The 25,424-nt window shown below is 40.5% G+C and overlaps 1 protein-coding gene across 4 annotated transcripts in view; it reads right to left on the bottom strand.

The window, feature by feature from the left end:
* Window positions 1–25,424, bottom strand: part of ERBB4 (erb-b2 receptor tyrosine kinase 4) — a 1,032,003-nt gene that overhangs the window by 134,472 nt on the left and 872,107 nt on the right. For all 4 annotated transcript variants that reach the window (XM_078379181.1, XM_072977738.2, XM_078379170.1 and 1 more), the window contains exon 20: window positions 21,918–22,103. In XM_078379181.1, coding sequence (XP_078235307.1) covers window positions 21,918–22,103 — 186 coding nt within the window. The remainder of the gene's footprint in view (window positions 1–21,917; window positions 22,104–25,424) is intronic.

Below are 25,424 nucleotides of genomic sequence, written 5' to 3'. Positions count from 1 at the left end.
AAGGAACAAGGACTCAAATGCACGCATACCAATACACAAGGGAAACAAAGCATAATTTGCTTAAAGCAAAGTTTGTCCTTTGTACATCTTCGTTGACTTTAGAACAAATATAGTTCTGTAACTAGAGCAGTGATACAACTGCATAACCCTTCCCATTTGTAGCACACACTTTAATGAATAATGAATAAGAATGACTCTGGGTGCACAATTAATAAGGCTAATAACATCTGGACCCGTTCATAACAGTTAAAAGGTATTATTTTGAAGGAACAATAGTTGGAATCCAATAAACTCCTACCACAGGGGCCTCTACTGGCCCTTTTGATCAGCATAAGGTCATAGGTGATTAATTAAGTCAATGTTAGATTGATTCCTACTAAATCTGGCAAAGTTCAGCTCGGCTAGATGTCACACTAATACACAGTTAGAGGGGAAACTATTTCCTTTTCTGTTCACTTTATGAAATGCTTCTATATCACCAATGCCAGATATCCCAGCAGCAGAAGAAATTAAGATAGATTTTTAATGTTTCAACTGGTCTTGAAGAAGCCATTCTGGGGAAGTGAACACATCTGTTGGATACTAAAAGGACTTGGATACTAACGAATAGGATACTACAGACTCAGATTCAGTATATGGCTTGAACAGATGACTTTAGGGAGCAGCCAGGCATATGCAACATTCTCTTTGCATCAACAAATAATAATTCAGCTCCCGTTATTTAGATTCAGCATGTATAATATGATGCCATTCAGTCATCAGAAGTAGAGTTATCATCACTTTCTTAAGTATGTCCAAGAAATGAAGAAGTAATTTGGGTCGTTTTTGTTAGCATTTAAAGTCACAGCAGAAGCGTTTCTCCTTACGAAGATTTTGACCAGAAGTTCCAAAGTAGTAAGGAACACAGGAAGACGCCAGGAATAAGTGGACTATGAGGGCTACTCCATTTCTTCTATGGGATTCTTGCCCACAATAGTAGATATGATAATCATCTGAAATGAATTCACCCATTCCCGTCCATTTTAGTTCACTGACACCCAGGATGTCAATGTTTATTCTTGCCATCTCCTGTTTGACCACATCCTGCTTACCAAGGTTCATAGATCTTACATTCCAGGTTCCTATGCAGTATTTTTCTTTGCAGCATTGGACTTTCCTTTCACTTCCAGGCACGTCCACAGCCCAGCATCCTTTCCGCCTTGGCCCAACCACTTCATTAGTTTTGGAGCTACTTGTACTTGTCCTCTGCTCTTCCTCAGTAGCATGTTGGATGCCTTCTGGCCTGAGGGGCTCATCTTCCAGTGTCATATCTTTTAGCCTTTCATTTCTGTCCATAGAGTTTTCTTGGCAAAGATACTGGAGTGGCTTGCCAGTTCCTGCTCCAGGTGGATCGCATTTAGTCAGAACTCTCCACTGTGACCTGTCTGTCTTGGGTATCCCTGCACGGCATAGCCCATAGCTTCTCTGAATTACTCAAGCCCTTTTGCCACGACAAGGCAGCAATCCATGAAGGGTTTATAATTTGCCCTTGATAATATATACCCTTCAATCCGTGAAGGGTAGTAATTTATACTACCTCCAACCAATCAAATTAGTGGTTCATCTAATGGTAGTTAATTCCACATGGCTGTGTCCTTCTTGTCATGTAGGCAGTGACTAAATAACTCCACCTGCACTAACCAATTGTTAATTACATTTCTTCTTCTTACAGACCTAACATTTCCCTCCTTAATTAACAATTGCATTACCATACATTTATTTAATTACATTCATTTCTTTAACACTAAGTGCCTCTACTGCTTCTTTATGCTTTTGGAATGTAAGAGACTTTGTGAAAACATCAGCTTGGTTTTGTGACGATGGACAATATTGCAATTTTACTTGTTTTGCTCTTACAGCCTCTCTGACGTGGCAAAATCTGATGTCAATATGCTTTGACCTGCCTTTTGCTTTCTCCGATGTAGCTATCTCAATACAGGCTGTGTTGTCCTCCATCACAGTTATCGGCCCATCTATCTGCACATTCAGTTCCTTCAACAATGTTACGTAATAAATTAAATTACTGCAAACTTCTGATAAGGCTATGAACCCATGAACTCAAAATTCAGAAGTACTGAACAACATTGTTTCTTAGTCTTCTATGAAATTACAGTATTAGCATATTAGCTACGTATGTATCCAGCATTCAGAATGCTGAATCTAGACATTTATTCCAATTTCATCCAGATTGATGAAGACTATAAAGTGCCTTTTGTAACTTCCACACATTATTACTATGTTTAACCTTCACACCAGGTGGAACATCCATACAAATTGTCTCAGAAAGTTCTGAGCTTAGATAGGCAGTTTGAATGTCACAGTGAGAAATTATGTTTTTTTCTGAGCAGCAACAACAAGGTATATTCTAATACTGTCTGCTTGTATGGTAGGAGAAAAAGTTTCATCATAGTGGATGTATTTTTCTTAGTTTAAAAACCTTTAGCAACTAACCAAGCTTTACACTTGAAATTTCCTTCTGCAAGTGGCTTTCTTTTAAATACCCATCTACAGACAATTGTTTTTTCCCCTGGTGGAAGCTGAGTCTCTTTATATACTTTCAACCTTTTCATAGAATTTAACTCTGACTCTATGGCTTCCAACCATTCCCCTCTCTCTTTTCTTGGTAAAGACAATATGTCTTCATAGCAGGAAGGCTCTGTTGTGCAAGATAAATATTTACAGGCTGATACCTATCAGGTTTCCATCTTTCTCGCTGGGACCTACAAAGAACTTCTACCCCTTCTTCTATGTCTGACTCTTCCTGCTTCATAGTATTTTCAGGGTCAGGTTCTAAATCTCCAGAGTCAGATTCAGAGTGACTGTCTGAAGCACTAGCATCAGTGCTATCTGGTCTCCTTGGGGATATGGCTTTCTTATCTTCAGTCTGCTCAGTATGTGGTTCCTGTACTTTCGGTTCCTCTATGAATGTGGCATTTCTAGATATTACAACCTTTTTGTCTTGGTCTGTAAATCTCCATGCTCGTGCACCTGAATCATATCCTAAAATTTTATACTTTTTAGCTTTGGGTTTGCCTTTTCTCCTTTGTTCCCTAAGAATCTGCACATATGCTGTAGCACCAAAAACATGTTAAGTGAGATAAATTTGGTTTCCTCCCATATAACAATGTAAATGGTATTTCACTAGTCGTACTGTGTAATGTTCTGTTTAGAATATATACACTGGTCAGAGCAGCCTCTGCCCAGTATGTTTGAGATAAGTTAGCATCACTTAACATACAATTCTTCATGTTATTTACTGTTTGAATATGTCTTTCTACTAGTCCACACTGCCATGGTGAATATGTACAAGACATCCTATTAAATATTCGTCTCTTTTTCAACCAAGATTCAAATTGAGATGAAGAAAATTCCCCTCCACTGTCTGTCCTTAATTCTGAAATATTTCTCTTATATTTTCTCTCTTCAAATTTTACTTAAGAGAATATAGCAAAAGCTTCTGACTTTTTCTTCATGGGAAATAAGAAAGAAAATCTACTGAAATCATCAACAATCAGTAAGAAATATTTTGCCCAACCATGAGAACTTTGGAAAGATCCAGCCACATCAGCAAATACTATCTGTAGTGGTGATTCTGAAATCGTATCATTAACTTTTGGAATAGGCTTTGCTTTAGTCATAGTAATGTGACATACTTCACAAGGTATATAGGACTTACACTGAGTCATTTTCATACCTTCAACATACATTGGCATCTTTTGTAATGTTTTGTAATTCAAATGCCCCATTCTCTTATGACAATCATGAACACAATTTAAATGTGCAGGCATATTTACTGCATTAGCCTTTTAAGTTTTCCCCTTCTTTTCCAGCTTTCTTGCTGATTGCCCCTCCTCTTTCTGCCTTTTCTTCAAGTGCATTTCATAAAGCCCATTTCTTAAAGTACCTTTTCTACATATCTTTCCTTCGTTTTATTGGGATATGGTGGTGCTGTGGGTTAAACGGTAGAAGCCTCTGTACTGCACGGTCAGAAGACCAGCAGTTGTAAAATCTAATCCACATGACGGAGTGAGCTCCTGTCGCTTATCCCAGCTCCCGCCAACCTAGCGGCTCGAAAGCATGCAAATGCAAGTAGATAAATAGGTACCACCACAGTGGGAAGGTAACAGTGTTCCATGTCTAGTCATGCTGGCCACGTGACCACGAAACTGTCTATGGACAAACGCTGGCTTTACGGCTTGGAGACGGGGCTGAGCACTGCTCCCTAGAGTCGGACAGGACTGGACTAATAATGTCAAGGGGAATCTTTGCCTTCCTTCCTTTATTACTTTACATATTCCTTTCTCAAATTGTACGGTATAATTCTCTCTGTCTAAATTTGCAACAGATAAGAGATTATAAGAAAGGTTAGGAATGCATAGTACATTTCTACAAGTTTTCCCCATGCATTCTATATATAAATTTCCTTCCCCAAACACTTTAAGAGATTTACCATCAGCAAGACACACTGCCTCTTTCTGTGAAAGGAAGAAAAGTTAGCAGGACTTTTACAGGATACAAGTGTAGAAGCACCAGAGCCTAAGATCCAAAGATCTTTCCTCTTCTGGTTTCTAACATTTACAACAGACAGCTCCTCTCTTCCCGTCCTGTGCAGTTGGGACTGGGAGGAGTCTCATTTGCCAGTCCCTCTGTGCTTGGCTTTGCAGTGATGGCAAAGGTGCGTTAAAGCTCCACATTCAAAACAACGTTTTACGATGTTTAGTCTGGTTTTTCCTTGGTTGTTTCCGCTTTCCTGGCTGGCAGTCTTCTTTGTCGTAGCTGCCTCAGGGAAAAACTCCACCTCTGCTCTTTCAGCTCCTCTTTTTGCTTCCTCTATCAACCGACTCACTAGGTATTGAGGAGTTAACTCTGCGATGGGCGTGGTCTCCAGTGAAGTCACAGTGAAGCATGACAGTCAAAATAGAACTGTGAAGAGCACACTAACCTCTTAATTTATACTACCTCCAACCAATCAGATTAGTGGTTCACCTCATGGTAGTTAATTCCACACAGCTGTGTCCTTCTTGTCACATAGGCAGTGACTAAATAACTCCACCTGCACCAACCAATTGTTAATTACATTTCTTCTTCTTAAAGACCTAACACTTTTATGGGCTATGCTTTGCATACTCCCACAGTTGGAGAACCCCGGCTGGTCTTGGCTTCCTCTTTTCTCTTGTAAATGATTCCTTGCAGGTGTGACTGACGTTTGATTAATCTTAATTTTTCCTTTCTTTGGTTCTGTTTTGTTCATTCCTAATGACCTTCATCACTGACTGGATAGTTCAGTAAGTAAGGAATGTGGCTGTGAAGCCAGAGGTTGGGAATTTGATTCCCTACTCTCTACCTAGAGAACCTTGAAAGGGGTCATCATATGTCAAAACTGACTTGACAATATTATAAATAACAACTTTTATGAAGTTTGCTTAAATACTATTCTGGTATAGTGAGTTTTTATCAAGTGAATTGTAGATCCAGACTTTAACTGTCATACAGAATCAAGGAATAGTAATAACAGGGACACTTCTTGCTTCCAGAGTTGTCTGAGGTGCTTATCATTATACCCATTTCGTTTTAAACAGAATCCTAGTCATGTACTCCAACATCTTTTGGAAGTTCCAAAAAAAATATGAACTTGAGTTGCTGGATTAAAAAAGCCAAATGTTAGTTTATCATTGTACCATTCTACCTTAAAAGAGACTTCTTGTGCATCCTTAGATCAATGCTGATAGAATGCTTATGTAAACAAATGGAAAGCCTAAAAATCATTCTGAAAAGTTCCCTCAGAAGAACAATGGATCCTCCAGAGCCGTTTTGGGGGAGCCAAAGTAACTTGGAAGAAGGAGTAGAAGGGGAAGTTCTTGTGTGGAAGTGGAAATCTTCTTGTGTGAATCTACTTGCTTTTGCTTAAGACATCATATACACTGTAAAAGTAGTAGTCACAAGGAATTGTCTTGACAGCACACAGTTGTTGTTGTAATAATGAGTGGCATAATAATAATCTTAGAACTGGAAGGGACCCTATGGATGGAGTCCAGCCTCTGTCAAGGAGGCACAAGAGGGGAACTGAACTCCCAGCCTCTGGTTCCTCATCCCACAGCACGGTTGCTCCTGTAAATGTGGGTACTCATGAACTGGTATTCTTGCCATTTCTTCTGTTGATGTTGCTGACACATACGGATTACTGCTTCAGTGACTAGATATGGAAGATTTCCAGCATTGCATACCCTTCAATTTGACTAAATTACAGAACCAAATAATGTGTGTCAGCACAAACAATGATAGACTGTGGCTTCTTAACAAGAAGATGCATCCAGAATTATCTTCTATCATTTCTCTTTTTCATTTATCAGGCAAAACATAAAAAGAGTCCAAACACTAACATGCTAATTAAGAAACATGAGATGCAAGCAATGAGTCAGAAGGGAAGAACAAGAAAGATTGGAAATGAATGCGACTTAGGAAGATATGAATTTATCAGAAGACAAGTTATTTCATAAGAGCCACAGGCAACTATTGCATTCAGAAGTTAACTAACCAAGCGCTACAGTACTTGGGCGCCAAGTAATAACAAAATCAACGTATGTGACGTTTCTGAATAACAGATGTATTGCTGGGAAACCCACCCACCCCCATTATAGCCAAATCTCAGTACACTAAAGCTGCCATCCTGAGCACTTTTTCATGGGACAAATCACAGATTTTTCTGTGACTAAATGAGTGCAGGCTTTAGGTGTACATCTGGAATTTTCCAAAACACACAGCAGCAGCACTTCATCCAGGGAAAACAATCACGGGCAAAGGCTTGGCTGCTATCTATAGCACATCCCGGGAGGGCCCTACCTAGAACCATATCCAGTCCTTGTTAAATTGCCCGCCAAACCCGAAGTGACCCCCATGTCCCCCCTTCCCAAGTGTTCCTCCTTATATCTCAATGGGGATTGACGGAGGAAAGGAGAGCCCCCCCTCCCCTCATTCCCTGCAGCCCCTGCAGCAATTTTAAAACTTCCCTTCATTATCTGCTGGGATGTGTAGGGAACAGTCCATGCAAGATTCTATGCAAGCAAGCATACCAGGGACTGCCCTCGCCAGCGGCCCCCACCACAGGAGACACAGAGATGGCCTTAGGGCTAAAAAGGCCACACACTCTAGTATCCTCAATGCCTAATTCTAAACTGTTCGCCTCTTTTGCATGCTATGACTGTGTTGGCTAACTTCAGGAAAGAGAGATGCATCTCTTATGTTAGAGATCTATAAAATTGTCCAAAGGAGAGCACAATGAAAATGACAAATAAGATCTCCAGACTAGATACATTGTCATGTGTGGCAGTGGAAACTGACGGCTCCATCCCATAAGACAATCTTGGCTCCAGTCCTCCTGTACCTTCACCCTTTAGAGTCTATTTCTGGATAACAAGTAGGTGAACAAGAGGAAACAAGAGCAGAAGGAAGGGAATGAGGTAGCCACACAGGAATTGGTTTAGAGGAGGGAACAGAAGTGGCAGCATGGAGTGGTGGGCTACTGGCTACTGTCCAACTGTGTCAACTGGAGCCCACTAAGATGGCTTCACGAATAAGATGGGATGGAACATGAATAAAAACTAACGCATTAAGAGTTTCAGGCCAACATCGACAATGTAAATCAGTGTAATATTTGGGCTAGAAGGAAAGGTGTAGGACACAGAAGGAAAGATCATTCATGACAATGAGTGAGAATGGTTACACGCTGAGAGGTAATTTACACAAATAGGCTAGAAGGAAACAGATGGCAGAGAGGGAGAGAGTTGACTAATGATACCTGACTGCCAGATGACCCTATGGATTTAAATGCTGGTGTGACATCTCAAATCGTGCCAGGAGCCATTTGGTACTGTCCTGTCCCCTGCTTACCCTTTCCCTACATTGTTATTAAAGAGATAACCTTGGTATAGTGAGGGATGTGTGTGTGCATGCGTGCGTGCGTGCATCAGATATAGCACATTCAGGTGAGCTTTGCAAGGAATCTTCTTACAAAAGCGTTATGTGTATCATATTCATTTCATTTCGTACCATATGAAATGTATAGTCCAGCAATTCATAAATATCCTAATATTCCATGTTCTTTTTAAGGCCTGATGGCTAGTACTGAATAGTGAACTTTAAGAGAGTAGTGAACTTTAGAAAATCCCATGTTTTGGGGCTGGATTTTGGGGAAATGCCTGGCTCAGACTACCACAGCAGGCTTTCTTATTATAAAAACATGGCCAAAGAGAACAAAGCCACGGATAGCATTATGAGATCATGTAGGAAACTCTGCCTGCCATGGAGCATCAAAGGAATATTATATGACTGTGATTTTGTGCAGGGCGCAAAATGTTCAACATGGAATCTTGCAGCTTACATGGAACTTTAGAGTCTTTGCATTATTGCAAGTAAATAAGCCCAGTGCACGTGGATGCAAAGAAAAATATATTTAAAAGTGTTCTTGGTAGAAATGGCTAGCCACCCTTGACTCTCACATCTTATTTGGGATGACCTTTCAAAAGCAATTTCACAACAAGCACAATACAAAAAGAAGATGTGCATTCTGGAAAGGAGGAGATTAACCATCTGCAGTGGAAAGCATTCAAGAACACATATGCAATTTCAAAGTTCAAAAAGTTACTCTAGCAGAATTCTGGATTTAAAAAAAATATCCCTGACGATTATGTTAGATAGGGTGAAGAGAAAGAACTGTGACTTTGAAATATCTTTTCTGGGCATCCTGCCCCCATGGTGCAGGCTCACTTCATTTTGAAAGACCAAGAGGTAAGCCCTCTGTGTCCAAGAACCAGAATATGATTAATAGCAGAAATAATGCATATGAATATTAATCCAAAATGCTGTATTTCATAATAAAACACTTACAAAGGCATTAATCACTTGATATGTACAGTGTCTCCTTTGTAAACTTCAGAGTTCCACATCTATGCTTACTGCAATGGGATTAGGTGCATTATGAATTTATGGTTTTGAACATTCTGTAACAAAGGAAAAGAGGTAATTTTTAAAATTTACTGCAATACAAAAAAGCACCCGGACTATTATTTTGATAGTCCAGCAATTCAAAAATAACCTAATATATAGATTTCTTGAATAATACAAAATAAAATTGCCTTAAGCCAAGACTTTTTATGCCAAGTCACAGTCCAGAGGAAAATTTTACGGCTACATTATAAACATGAAAAATATGGGTTTATAATGGAAATCCTGACAGACCTTAGCAGAAGCTGCTATAATATCTTGAATCTGATTTAGGAGAGGTTTTCAATAATACTGTTCCAAGATAGTCTGTCGGGGACTGCTAAGAAAAACTTAATGGGTTTCTTTTTCCAACTGCCTTTAGTATATTTGATGACAGTCTAGGTGTTTTATGGATTATTATAGTGGAGCCCTTAACTCCGGTATAAGCTGTCTAGCTCCACACAGGTTTTGTGGGGTGTGCTGACTTGGAGGAACAGTGTTAAGAAATAACAGTCTGTGTTAATATCTCACACCAAAGCAGGGCTCATGAGGGGATATGAGAAAGGGCTTATTTCACCACTGGCTAAGATCCAATGGTGTAATTTGGTGTCCATTGCTAGCGGAATTGAGATATTCTTCCCCTCCCTTTCCTGCTGCAGCTGTACAAGGTGTCAAAAGGCAAGCCTGGTGGAGTTTCCAGGCCCTCCAGAGCAGGTTTTTAAGGCACATGGGAGGGTTGTGGAAGGGAAAGGGCACGGGGTCTGGTGGCAATAGTGGGATTTAGCAGAACAGCACCTTTGGATTCTGGCTGCCCTGGTCAACAACCACAGAGAGACTTACATATTTTCCTGTAATGTGGAAGAATGAAATAAAGAATTAGACAACTCTCTCAGAGCAGATAAAAATAGACCAAACTTTACTTTTCACCCTTTACCTGGCATATTTGTTTCAGGGGAACATGACTGGAGCCAATCTACAGGCCCTGGGAACACTGCAGCAATAATATTTTAGATGTTTATGTTGGCGGATACTGATTTTAATTACATTTTCAGACTACAGAACTGAAATGGATAAATAGGTAGTCTACTTCATTGTGATATTAATCCTGAAATATAAAGGATTTCACACACACACCCATCCTATAGTCTCTGATGTGTTTCATTTTGAAAAAATTAATTGATGGTCACTATTATATCGATCATTTAAATGTGGTTTCATCTGGGCAGAATGGAGAATGGAAATAGATGGAATTTTATTTATTTATTTGTTTATTTATTTATTTATTTATTGGACATATATACCGCCCCATAGCGCTACAAGCACTCTCCGGGCGGTTTACAATTTTTAATTATACAGGCTACACATTGCCCCCCCAGCAAGCTGGGTACTCATTTTACCGACCTCGGAAGGATTTTGGCTAATTACTCTCCTGAATCATATACCAGTCTTCTCTAACATCATCAGTTACGGCTTCAAAAGTTTTTTTCACATTAAACTGTTTCTCGGGCCAAGTTTCCTGGGCCATCCATATTTGGTTATGATGATTACGATGCCAGAAGGCTATTAGGTTTGTTAAAAATCCTTTAGCAATCAAACATGAGTGTAAGAAACAATGTGATACATCTTGTATCTTCCAAGATACTGTGACTGGAAACCTGTTCAATATTTACACTTGTGCACAGCTTCAACTGATGGATCTGCCACAGCTTTCTGACGGCATGCTGGTTGTACATGACCAGGCAACTCATCAGATTGCCCCAGTGGCTTGCCCAGTTGGAGTTTTATGCTTGTAAATATTGTTCCTTGCTCCTTGTTTGTTCCTTGTTCCTATGAATTGTTCAGTTCTGGGGGATTCTAGAACTTTCTCTCTCTCTCTCTCTGTGTGTGTGTGTGTGTGTGTGTGTGTGTGTGTGTGTGTTCATGCTTGCGTGTGTGTGTGCACACATGCGCACGTGCACACACACACACCTCATTTGTAGTCGATGCTGTATCAGAAAAACGAAAGAGTCTTTGGATTTAGACCTGCTTTATACCAATTTGGCACCATCTGCTAGTCTCTTAACTGTATTCCATTCTTGTTTTGAACACTTACATGAGAAGAAGAATTTATCACCACCTCTCAACATTTTGTGCAATGCATTCTATTTTTATTTAACGAAAATATTAAATAGAAAAAATATTTCATATTGGGGCCATAGTGGGGGCCCAAATTATTATATTTGGTGTGCTATAAGGGAAGCTTTAAAAGAGAGACAGCAGAAAAGATAGCAGTGAGGAAAAAGAAAAAGCTTGATCGGTAACTGAGCACAGAATGACGGTTAAGGCGAGAAAGAAATGACATTTATCTGGGAGAGAAAATACAAGGCATAACTAGACAGAAATGAAATGAAGAAAATGCCAGATTGGAAGAAACAGAAAGAAAGGCAAAAGTCAGAAAGGCTGAGAGAAATGACTCAGAGATCACACAAAAGGGAAAATTAAAAAGATAAAGGAAAGGGAAAATGGAAAAGAGAAAAAAGAAAAAAATTTAACCAGAGGAGAATGAACAGGAAAACATCCCACATACAACCTTTAATTAACAGGATGGTATGCTTCACTGGCAGTTCTCCAAGGGCATAATGGCTGCCCTTCTTTGCAATGTGTTAGCCATAATTAATAATACTGTAGTAATTAGAGGAACATAGCCTGATGAGTGCTGTAGTTTTCAAAAGGACTCCAGGGAGCTGCGCACTTGGCTTCATCTAGAAATTACAGTGTGCAGTCCACTAGGATAGCTACAACTTTCCATCCAGTCAGTGCTCCTGAACTACCTTGTGACAATTTAGGCAAATCCCTTTGAAATATCATTTGAAACTGGCATGCAAACTAGTGAAACCAATTTGTTCTCTATTAGGCCCCTTTTCTCTATATGTGAGAGCAGAAACTACCCACTTAAAATCACCTGATAGGTAAGAAGACATTTCACATTATTTCTATGAAGATCACATCTTTATTCTCCTCCTCTTTCCTGTTTCCTTCTCAAAGCAGAGAAGACAGACCAAGAAGCTTCAAGAGGCCATAAGGGCAGAAGATAGGGGAAATGTACAAAGTGTGTGTGTGCAAAACTACAGTGCAGTGTATTCCACTTGCACAGCGATACATTGGCATAAACAACATCTTGTTCAATACAAGAGGCAGACGTTTTAAACAGCGCGCATAAAAATGGAAGTCAGTCTCAAGCTGCTGTTTTGCCAAGACAGCTGTTTGTAGCAAGCAGATGTGCTTTGAGCGCTACATACCTATACCCCTTGCTCAGCACAATGTACATTTATTTACAACCATGGGAATCTATCCTCTCCTAAACGAAACAACCTGGGCATTATGTGGCATGAATCCACTCTGTTTGGTTCACACCCACCTAATATCATTGTTTCTATAAACAGCACAACGCTTTTCTGGAGCAGAAGGTGCACAGTTATGAGCTGTGGGCAGTCCTTTTATAAGCAGCATCCCAGGCCTCCAACAACAGCAGCACCAAAAGACTATGGTGGCTTTTTTTTTGCCACAATGCAAAAGTCAGCAATAAAGACATTCTGCATCAAGGCCTTACTACTGCTAAGAGTGGCAGAACAGCAGTTGTGTCCAGAGGTGCTGGGGCAGGGAGGAAACCAACCTCTTCCTCCAGCTACTGGTCCTGAAGCTACTTGGGTTGTTGCTTCACCAGCACTAATAAAGGTGAGAAGCAGGCATTGGGGATGCTGGGCAGGAGGGTGAGCAGGGCAATGGGCTTCTTCCTTCCGGAGCAGTTGAATCCATCAGTGCCATATCATTCCGGCTAGTATGAAAGCAGCAAAGGATTCAGAGACGGGCAAAAAGTGGCCGATGGACCATAATGAGTCTCCCCCTGACCAATTTTGTGGTCCCCTCCAGAAGCCCCTAAGCATGTTCCCAATCCCAATCCTGAAACCTCCAGAAAATGAGATTCTCCATTTAAAAAAGGCACACACTCCCCATGGTTGTTTTGACCAAAGATTACATGTTTGGAAGAGAATCATAAAATGTTACAGTGGCAAGAGAGCACTAGAGTTAACTAGTCTCCTCTCTATCAATTCTGAAATATCTCAAAGTGGCTTTTGGCTACATGGGTGGTGTGGTACATCCCAAGGAACTAGCCCATGAACCTGCCAATTAGCCCATTGGGGTTGCCTCCTAAAGCAACCATGAAACCACCTCGTACCAATCTTGCACCACAGTCTTGCGCAGAGTAGTAACAAATGTTGACTTGACTTCCCTTATTCAATTAAAGATATATGGATCAGTTTGCTTCTGAGCCTTGTCATTGCAACATGCTTTAATTTGTTAGTCCACTCTCTTCCATTTTCATATTAATCTACATTTTTCTCTTCAAAATCTATACAAAATTTATATGTAAGTATATTCAATTTGGAACAAATTATCTCACAACATGTCCATTTCTGCACCGGCCCAGTGTGCACAATTCTTGGGATGGGGGTAAAGTTTTATTTTCCATGTATGTGAAAGAGAAAGCATATATGTGCATACAAATATGTGTTTCTGAGTATGTGCAAGTATATGCATGCACGGGGTTAATTTAATAATTTATTTAAACACATTAGCCTAATTCCTATTGCTGATACATGCTTGAGTAAGTGACATTAAGTCTTGGCAGGAATTGTGGCCACTGAGACTTACGGGATTTTCCTTACAGAAACACAAACTGACAATACTGTTCTGGCTGTTATTTTATTTTATGTAAAGCATGTTAAAGTTTTATCAGCTTTCTGGCATTTTGTATTGCATAAACAAACAAACCTTTCAGAGATGAGTCAAAATCAGTACAAACACCAGAAGAAGATAGAATATGTTACAGAGAATATAAAAGTGCCAGACAGCTTGATAGTTTGATAGGCTTCTGGTTTAAACTTCTCTATGCTATAGACTAGGTTTCCTCCCAGAGCAGCCCTATTAGAAAGCCGTGCTTTCTATTAATGTACTCGCTTGGAGTGATAATTATTGCAGCCTTTAGCCGGGGTCTTTGCTACAGTGTGAGTGTGGTCAGGATAGCACCATAATTATGCAATTAGCCTTGTCATGGGTAAGGAGCTTTGGGAATAGAGACATCTTGAAGTTGAAAATGTGGATGGCTGATAGATGACTGTCATTAAACTCATCCTTTGTTCACTCCCCGGTAGGCTTTTCCCAGAGCTCCGCGCCAGGGCTCTTTAATGAAGAAGAAAGACCTTGAACTGCAGCGGCATGAGGCATCCCTTCACCTCCTCCCAACCTTTCTGCTCAACTGGGCTCCCTCCCCCTTACACGGGCAGTCTGTCCATCTTTCACTCCTGGCTGCTTCAAAATAACGAAAGCTGTTCCTAACGAGGAACCGTTTATCAATCAAAAGCTGCCAAGGAGAACAAAAAGGGGGAAAGGCTCCCTTCTAACAATGCAATCAAATGGCCCTAATCTTTGAGCCCTTTGCTTTCTGTGCTAATCATCAAGGGTATCTGAGACGAACTTAGAGAGGTGCAAGAGCAGCTGTCCTGTTGCCTCGAGATGATACTGGATGGAGCCAGTGGAACTGTGTAGAAATCCCCTGGAAGCCTAAGCAGTTTCCAGCCAATGCGTGTCCTGATCTCGGTTTGAGCTTGTCTACACGCTGTGCAGAGCTACGTTAGCCTAAGAGGGATGGAGAAATGAGGTTTCAGCCCCAGAAAGCTAGCACTTTCTTAGCTGGGCTTAGACCTTAAAGGTAAAGGTAAAGGTTCCCCTTGACAATTTTTGTCCAGTCGTGTCCAACTCTAGGGGGCGGCGCTCATCCCGCTCTTCAAGCCATAGAGCCAGCGTTTGTCCGAAGACAATCTTCCGTGGTCACATGGCCAGTGTGATTTAGACACGGAACGCTGTTTACCTTCCCACCAAGGTGGTCCCTATTTATCTACTTGCATTTGCATGCTTTCGAACCGCTAGGTTGGCGGGAGCTGGGACAAGCAACGGGCGCTCACTCCGTCGCGTGGATTCGATCTTACAACTGCTTGGTCTTCTGACCCTGCAGCACAGGCTTCTGCGGTTTAGCCCGCAGCACCACCGCGTCCCTTCTGGGCTTAGACCTTAGGAGGTTATATTCCAAGCATTCTTGCCATGGGAGCTGTGCTGCCCTCTAGAATTCTGATTCTTCATGGAATCCAGTTTGCTGAATAGGGACCTGAACCGTTATTATAAACTAGACTGCTACCGGATAGTACAAAAAGAGAGAAAGTTTATCATGCTCCAAACGGACTTACTTGTACTTTCCCTATGCCATCTTCCTTTGAAATGGGGATGGATTAATCATTCCCAAATGAAAAGAAATGAACTGTTATGTAGATCAATTAAGCACCACCACCCCACCCCTGTATAGGACGCTTGAGCAACAGGGGCCAGTCCTGCCATTTTGCAAGTTGATTCTGAAAAGTAATTGCTATGTTTCTTTATGGTAGGTGAGCTGGGAGACAGCATTTGGTGTTTCTGTGGTAGGGGAAGACCATTATTCTATAAGCAGCCAGTAGATTCACTTCCCCCTCTCCCTCTCTCTGGGCTCTCAGAAATTACCAGAATCCCCTAGCCAACACACCCTGTGGCCCTTATGGCTAGAGGGTTCTGGGAGTTGTAGTCTAAAACAGGAACTTCTCCCGATGCTGCACCTAAAGAGTAATGGCTGGGGGCAGAACTGAAACCAGGAAAAGCAGACTAAAGTTCAGATGAGGCATTAGAGACAGGCTTAACCCAAATACAAGACAAAAGGGAGCAAGGAGCACTGCCGCCTCCATCTTTTCTCAGATTCTCCCTCGGCTCTGAGTTGCAAATGAAAGGCGTCCTTCCCCAAGAGAGAAAACCCCTAAGGAAGACAGATAACAATATGCCCCAACTTGCTTTCCTGTGAAAATCTGTCTCCAGATTTCATACTAGCATGCTCTTGATTGTACTTTAAAGCCTCTCTCCCAACTGACACTATGCTTTGCCTTGGTTAATGTAATTTCAGATCTTTTTTTTATATTCAAAAGATGTTAAAAGGATCCCCCCCAGGATCTGATTTTCCTTCGCTGACATTCCAGTGTATCAAACTGCTTATTACCTTGGCTTATTATTATTATTCAAAAGTAACACTTATGGAATTATTTGAATGTAAAATGTGATAAGCAGGTTTGACAGTCTCCCAGGAACAAAAAGGCAGAAATATTATTTAGACTGCCATTCACTACGGTAGTGCTAAGAGCACCTGTTTGTGCCCTAGCAAATATTGAACGGGCTAGGACTGGATTCGCAAAACCATGTTCCATAACTGAAGGGCGCAATATCAAGTGTTCTCTTCCATGCGCGAACAGTTATCATGATGAAGTGCCACAGGGAAGACCTCTCGTCCCCTGTCACTCTTCCCATTCACTCTTCCAATGATGATTTTCTATGGAAAGATATCACATATTCATGTCTGAGATAACTGTCCAGGATTTGTGTCATGTGTGAATCTACTTTCTCCTCACAAAGGCAAAATTAATGTAATTGAGATTTGACAGCATTGTGTGAACATATAGCTCTGATAACCTGGAAATGGAGGTTTTCTAGTATCGAACCTCCACATTAAACTGTATTTTTATGGCAATCATAATTCCAACAAAGGGTAAGGAAGAAAAGACTGGGAGGTTTTTCATTGCTACCCACTCTGCCCTCTCCCTCCAAGATCTTCTGCTCATAGTGACTGCCCTGACTCAGCTTAACCACTAGGGTCAATCAAAGCCATCCCTATAGCATACCAACAACTAGTATATATGCCCTCCTCCCCAGACAAACCTAACGGATATGTATATTTTTACTCTGACTTGCCAAGGGAAGGAAAGCTATTAGAAGAAACTGCATCAATGGAAAATTCCTCTTAAAATAAAAACAAAATACATTGGGCTCTTTTTAAGGAGAAAAGGTGGGATAAAAACATTTTAAATAAATAAAATAGAATTATGCCAGTTTGTAGGAGCACAAGAAAGACAGCTGAGATCTCAGTCCTGAATGGATAATGCTTCCTAGCACAAACCAATCAACACACTTCAAAGGACATCACCGGAGGCACGCTGGCCCTGGCAAGCTGGCAGCAGACCTCTGCAGCATGTGCAGCTCATTATACAAAAGTTGAGAGACAGCTGGAAAGGAATATTCACACAGAATGAATTCCTCTGGACCGGCGGCCTTAATAAATAACTGTGCACAAAAGCAGACAAAGGCTGGCCCAGTAGGGGCTAGAGCCTAACGCAGTAGAGGGAGCTTCATTTTGAACCGTTCGCCAAGCAACAGTCACAACAAAGCTAAAAGAGACAATTCCCTCCATCAGCCTCAATACAGAAAACTGCTGCAGAAACAGACATCAGAAAAAGACAATGTTTAATAAAAGGTGAACATACAAAACTGCCTCAGGCCACTCAAATAACTGTTGGAATGGTCGCTGAATATTGCTGGGCTCGTATCACACTACTGGACTGTGCTTTGAGTAGGTTTCTAGAGTGGCACAATAAATCGTTCCAAACTGCCTGAGGAAATATCAAGTTGACAGTAAATCTGGAGCAGTGTGGCAAAGGAATAATTTGGCAACCTATTCTGAGGTATACACTTTACCCATAACCATAAGTGAAAACAATACTCTTGATTACAGAAAGGGCGCGTTCCACTAAAATTTAAGCAAAGTGGAGCAAAAGCTTCATGAGTTTTGATATTCCTGACAAAGTTTACATGTTCATGGTGAGAGAACATTGTTTTCAAAAGCTAAGCTAAGTACATGGAAATTCATAGTTTTTCCACATTTTCTGTCCATGACCAGGTCCCTATTCATTGCTGAAGCAGAGCAAAACCACCAAAGGCTTTGTTATAATTTAGAGTGGATCTACACAACAGAACAGTATGATACCATTTCAACTGTCTCTAGTGCTGTAGCTCAGGAGAGTGCATAAGAGCTCTGTAGTTAAGTATGCTAAGTGTCTTACAAAACTACAAATCCAAGGGTTCCATAAGACAGAGACAGCTACAATGTCATCAACTAACTAGTACTGTGTAGTGTAGATACCGGTACTCTGCAAAGCTCCAAGAAACTGGATATTTCTTGAGCTAATTCATTAGTCCATTTTCTTCCATTTCCAAATTAATCAGCATTTTTCTCTTTATACAAAATTTATATTTAAGTATAATCAATATGCAATAAATTTTCTCACATGTACATTTCTGCAACTATTTCCTCTTGAAGCACACATTTCTCTATCTATTTTCTCCACAAACATGCATTTTGGTACACTTTCTGAGCCAAGAACAGTATCCTAAGTTTTGCAGAAGTCTGAAATCCAAAGAATCACTTCATGCTACTTACTCTATACACTGCTGTGGGCAATAAAGATCATTCCCTTTTAAATGCAGACCAAATGACACATCCGCCTCAAATATCCCCACGTGAAATGAATTAAGTGCAAAATTGGAGGAAACCGGAGTTTGGAATATTACTCGAAAAAACACCACACAACATTTCATGTTTGTACAGTGGGGTCTTGACTTGAGAACTTAATCCGTATTGGAAGGCGGTTCTCAAGTCAAAAAGTCTGTAGGTCAAGTCTCCATTGATCTACAATGCATTGAAAACCGATTAATCCCGTAACAGGCAGTTTTTGTTCCATTTTGGTTTTTTTCTGGTCTGTAAGTCAATTCTCAGGCTGCAAGTCAAACCTAAATTTTGCGGCCAGAGAAGTCTGTAACTCAAAAAGTCTGTAAATCAAGCCGTCTGTAAGTCAAGGGTCCACTGTATTAGTAATTGTTTTAGCAGATTTATAACAAATTAGATTAACCTTGCTTGTTAATTTATGAGTAACATATTAGCAACGTTTTCCATTCATTTCTCATAGCAGAAAAAAAATTGGCCACCCTTCCAAATGAGCATTTTAAAAAGCAAAGTTTTAGGAACAGTTTGTAAATTTTAATCCCTCAGTCTATAAGTACTGGTCAGAATCCTATTGGTGTTTGAATAAAGTTGACATAAATTGCCACCACTAATTGTAGTCAATTCACAAGCTGCTGGGGCTTTTCTTAGCTGCACAATCAGGCATGTGACCCAGTCCCAATTAGCTACAGGAAGTCAAACATGCCTGTAGGATTCTGACTGCTAGATTCAAAATGTGGAAGGATGCGATGCTTTCCTCAGTATCATGAAAAGCAATGCATTGCAGATAGCACTTTTACCTGTGTGATTTGTCACTTCCTAGCCGGGGGGGGGGGGAACATACATACAGCTGAATGGCTTGAGAGATACTAATCCTGGCAGGTTAAGAATGTGAATTATTAAAAGGGTAACTCTTTCTGGGACCTGCCATGCAAGTTACAAGGAAAGCAGATGTTGCTAATAAGTGTCATTTATGAACAGCCAAGCTTCATGCTATAATGCAAGGTCAGAGTAATATTAACCTTAGACCATGATGATACAGAAAGAGATAGAGCAATTAAACTTTGCTTCTCCATGTCAATAGTAAGCCATCTTTTTGTTCCTTCCTTTCCCTAATGATTACCATCAATTAATTTTACATATTTGCTCTTTTCTTCTTCTTTAAAGAAGAACTGGCCTTTTCAAACACATCAGTGCTGAATGATCAGTAACTCCTCTTCGCCTGACACCCAATGTCCTTTATTTTGTTTTGTTTTGCTTTGTTTTTTAAAAAGATTTAGCTTAACATTTCTGAATTTAGGAGAGTGAAGCTGTGACCTGTACCATCCTACACATGAGTAAGTCCCACCAAATTCAATAACATGAACTCTTCATTTAAGATGCTATGTTGGTGCAGCTGTGGATGCCTCCTTCTTAAGCAACTTCAATGCTAGTGCAGCTGTTCTTTGACTTCGGCTCTAGTCACAACCTGTCGTTTGAAACTTCTGCACTGTTACATGCACGAACTAGCCAGATGTCAATGGAAGATAAACACAAACAGTTTTTCTTGAGAAATCCTATATTCTGGGAGCAACATCTACTACAGAAATTTATTTAAACTGATAAAAATATTTTTTCCATATTAATATCTCAGAGTTTTGCATCTCCTCTTAGAATTTCTTCCTGATTCCAAGGTAGGCACCCTCTAAAAGGGGGAAGCAGTAGTCCACAATCTAGCAGTGATAGTAACAATGGATTCACGTTTGTATAGTATAAGGTCATCTTGGAATATAGTAATTTTATTGCATTAAGTAATTTGAGGGACCTCAGATAAGCTGAAAGGCAGCATGTATATGTCTTAGAGAAGAATGGCAAATATTGGCCAGAATCTTACTGCTTGCAAACTCAAGAGTAAGTGCAATGGCACAAATCACAATGGTGAGTTACCACTAGTTAAGGAATGACTGCTTGTATTCCTCGCTTCATACTAAGTCACAAATTGAAGACTCCAGACAGCGGTGGGACTAATCATGTAAATGGTTTTGCATGAATTCCCCTGCTAGATCGTATATTAGAGAAGTGGAATAATTTGATTTTCCTGTTTCATTTTCAATTTCCATTTTATTGTGGCATCTCACCAATGCAGTATCAACAACGGCCTGCTCCCTTTGGCTGTGCACTTATTTGTCCCACAAATAGAGACTGTCCCTTAATTCTGAATGAATATACTTGAATAAGCACACTCAAAACACATCCTCAATAGGGCTTCCTCAAACAAGAGTACGGACATTCCAGAGAAGAACATGAAGGAGGCGTGATTACAAAACCAAGCAATTTAGCCAATTAATCCTGCTCCATGGCAAGTGGGGGCACAGCTTCAAGAAGGAAGGTATAGGCCAAGGATGGGTATTGTAAAGAAGGGCATGTACAACATCTGGCCAGGCCAAGTATAGACAACCTGTGATTTTCTCCAACTGAATGCAACATATTAGCCATGTGTTATTCTTGAAGTCCATATAGATTTGGAGGGCTGCTGTATACGATAAGCTTGGCTCCATTCATCATGATGTGTCTAGCCCGACTGTCTAAAAAAGTTCTTTAAACATGCACCAGATTTTAAGCTGAAGCTTGAGGGTGTTTGGGGAGGCGGAGGGGAGAAATGCCAGGAAACAGACAGTAAACAGTGACAGGGCATAAAATACATTGTTGACTTTTCCCCTGCCCGCATGATTTCCTTTCTCAGACTGAAATAAAAATTATCAGTATGAATGTTTCTTATTTACTTCATAAATAGGGCAGCAGAGGGCAACAGTCCACATTAGTCTATATAATACAAGAGAGAAAAAAAGCTATTGACAAAACTTGATATTTTCTACATGTTTTCTGAAACTTTCCCTAATGCTGTTAAATTAAGGGATTAGTATTTCAGTCATTAAAATGTGTCATTTGATAGGGCAGATACTGAATTATTGCAACATACAGTTGACTCCAGATTCTTCTCTCAAACCATCTGCAATATTTACCTACCTCATTTGATTTCAGGTATTTGAGAGCCAATTCTCAAAAACCCAGGTATCTCTTTCCACATATCCAACGTCTGCTTTTAGTTCTACATTAGCCAAAAAAAGTTTCTGAAAATGACTTCTATGTATATATCAAAAGTGATTTACAAAGCGAAGCACTTCAGTCTTGAGAAATGCATACAAACAGAATATATAACTCAACCAAAAACTAACAATTCAAATTTAAGAAAATAAAAAAAGAATAAACATAGAACCTTCTTCCTCATTTCTACCACATTATTACCTTGCATTATATTTGTAAGTTAATATAATACAAAATTTCTGGTTGCACAGAGACACAGAGCATAAATTCATCACTCAGTTTTGGTAGGGAAAAAATTCAAAAGATTTGAAATCTAGAATGAAAATTCCAGGCTGATTGTAGAGCATTTGAAACTGTAAGTGGCCCCTGTACTTACCTTGGCAATCTGGACACACCAGTTAAGCAGAAGCTGGGAGCCAATGTTATCCTTCTGTTCATGGACGTAGTCTAGTAAGCAGCCATGGGGCATCAATTGGGTAACTAGCTGGATGGTTGGGCTCAAGCAGACACCTAGTAGTCGCACAAGGTGGGGATGATCCATGCTTGCCATTATAAGAGCCTCCTGTAAATATTTAAAAAGTAATCATTTAAAATCTCATTCAATTGCCAGTTGTAAGAGATATCTCTGCTCTCTGTCATAGGCTATGGGAGGGGAGGGGGAAGTACACAATCCCATACATAAGGCGAGCCCTAGACATTTTCCTGCCCAAAGCAGAGCAGCAACTGGGACTTCCTCCCCACATCAAGCTAAGCTATTTAATACCTAAGGTCAGCTAAATTGTTTGGGACAGTTGAAGCAGAAAATTCAAAGAGTATCTCTCTCCACCTCCGGCATTAAACATAGAACAACAAAACCAGTAACTTCCTTGACCTTTCATGGCCCTGCCAAATTTACTGCCCATGGTAGTTGCTTCATTCTACCTAGTGGTAGCACTGTTCCCAGCTATGTGGACCTGCAACTCTTCTTGGATCTGTGCCAGAGGCCTTCCACCAGACGCCAGTACCTTCACGAGTGGCATAAGTACCTTTTGGGGGAATGATACCCTGGTGGTGGAAAATTTTAATCTGGAATTCCTGGCTGACATATCTTTTCAATGGATCATCACTGCTTTTACTCTTTTCAATGGATCATCAACATTTCACTGCTTATTACTATATGTTTTGTTGCTGTGTGATTTATTAAAAAAATATCAGTTTAAGCAGCAATTTAGTACCTTACAAGCTTGCTTGCTTGCTTGCTTGCTTTGTTTGTTTGTTGCCTGCCTGCCTGCCTGCCTGCCTGCCAGCCACCGCCCTTCTACTTGCAGAGGGACTCAGCTTACAAAGCATATTTTTTTTTATTTGTTTATTTTATTTATATCCCGCCTATCTGGTCAAGCGAGGACCACTCTAGGCAGCTAGGACCACTCTAGGTGGTTTTCTAAAATCACAAATTAGAAAATAATATTAAATATAAATAGTCACATTATTTAAAATGACCAAATATTAATGATCAAATGACACAAAATAAAACCCTACTAAAACTGGTTAAAATGCCTTTAAAAAGATAAAAGGACCAATTTCCCCTTAAAATCTCTGGAACTGGGACCAACCACTGAAAAGACCCTCCCCCGTGTCTATATCAAATGTGTCGGTGATGGCAGTGAGACTATGAAAAAGACCTCCCCTGAAAATCATAAAAGCTGGAGAGCTTGATATTGGAGAGGTACAGTCCCTTAAATAGCCCAGTGCAAGTCATTTAGGGCTTCATAGATTAAAACCATCACTTTGAATTTTTATAGAAGCAGACCAGTAGCCAGTGAAGCTGGTGCAACAGTGATTTTCTGTTCTCTTTGTAACTGGCTCTAGAGAGGAGTCTTTGTCAAGGTATTGAAATTTTATAGGCCTGAACATGTATTAAAGGGAACATTAATGCCATAATGTACAGCTGTGTGACTGCTGAGTCACTGTGACAGAAGAATGATGCAATGTCTGGAGAAGAGGTGACACCCACATGGAGAAGATGATGTAATGCATCCTGTGATTGGACAGAAGAAGCTGTGTAAATGTATATAAGTGAACTGTGTGAACATGAATGTATCTTCTCCTTCTTTCACTTGCTGCTATCCTCTATGCCAGTTTGTCTGTTGATTGCCTGCTACGCCGAAGTGTTGCCAGTTTGCATATTTGTATATATTTGTATAATACACGTGTCTTGTTACAGAAGAAGAGCGTGTGTGTCTTCAATCAGATAACTCTGCGTATTATTGCAGCGCAAGCCGCGACAGTCTTAACTGCAGCATCCTGGACTCACTGAAGTTTCTGGACATTTTCCAAAGTTAGCCGCAGAGATTGTTACAGTAATCTGAATGGGATGTAAGTAAAGTATGTGTCACCATGGCCATATCAGACATCTCAAGGAACAGATGTAGCTGACACAGTAGCTTAAAATCTGCAAATGCACCCCCGGCAACTGTTGAGAACTGGACCTCAAGGCTCAGGGATGAATCAAAGAGCGCAAGCTGCAAACCCGTGGTTTTTTGGGGGGAAGGTACTGCTATCCAGCACTGATCGGATCCTTATTCCCTGGTTGATCTTTTAGCTGAACAGGAGCACCTCTGCCTTGTCTGGATTAAGCATCCGTTTGTTCCCATTTAGTACATTACTGACCCCGGATGCTAGGTTTAGGGCTGAAACAGCTTCGCTGGAATTAGATTCTACTGAAAAGTTTCACAGAAAATGGCAAGCATGTTAATCTGAGTGTACAAGCAGATGAAACAATTCTAGCAACGTGAACACAATGTTGAGGCATAGGTAGCATGTTTCGATCAGATGAGCAATAGTCTGCTCCAGTAAGTAATTCATCCCATTTGCAAGGGAAGGGGGTAAGCGCTCTGCTCAAATGGCTGAGTCCTTGTGATGCCATCTCACTCTCCCTTTCCAGAACAATTTTTAAACTTATGAAATGGATATCGGGTTACTTTTCAAATTGCTATGAGGAATGAATCAGCTCAGTCACAGAGATTGTTTCAAGAGTGCCCCCCCCCCAAAAAATGGACAGAACACCTCATATAGGTGTGTTGCATCAAGTTCTTAAATGCTTTTCACCAAAGATGTTCAAGGGATCCAATAATCCATTGTTTGGAAAGAATGCTGACAAACCCCAAAGCCACCTAGAAGGGCCCTGTCAGACGGCTACTATGTGGGAACAGCTATGAAGTCAACACTGAGCTCTGCAGAATTATCATGAGTACAACAAAATAAAGCTTCTTTCCTGGCTGGGTCAACACATGTAAATATGATGGTGGGCTCTCAAACATAGTTGACGATCTTCACAGCCAAGTCTTACACCGTTTGTGCTCTAGACACCATCCTGCCTTAGTGTAAACAGGACTGCGCTGTGATATACAACAGGGAGGGACTAATGGAGCCATTTGGGTTGAAACTGATAAGTGGCCCCATGGGCAGAAGAGAGGTGAAGCCAAGAACGGCAAGGATTTTGATACCCAGTTCAGGGGAGAAGAGGGACCATTTGGATTCTGCTTGTTCAGGGAACAAAATTTGGAAATGCCTTGATCCAGATGCACTAGAAACTATATTTGATTCACTGATTAGTAAGCCTGATAACTGTACAGTTAATCTGGATTGGTAGGGAAACCTTCCTCCGGCGATTCGTGCGGCCCCTACACTGGGTACTTTCGAAAGTCAATTAAAAACATAGTTATATGTTCAGGCCTTCCCTTCTGTCAATAATTAACTTTTTTTCCTTTTCTTTCCTTCCTTATCTGTTTATTATTATATGTGTCAGAATGATTGTAACACTGTTACGTATTATAAATATTTTTATTGGAAGCCGCCCAGAGTGGTCGACCAGACCAGATGGGCGGGATATAAATCAAATCAA

The sequence above is a fragment of the Pogona vitticeps genome, chromosome 1, assembly GCF_051106095.1.
Source record: "Pogona vitticeps strain Pit_001003342236 chromosome 1, PviZW2.1, whole genome shotgun sequence".
Classification (NCBI taxonomy): domain Eukaryota; kingdom Metazoa; phylum Chordata; class Lepidosauria; order Squamata; family Agamidae; genus Pogona; species Pogona vitticeps.
This window is presented reverse-complemented; position numbering and strand designations above follow the sequence as displayed.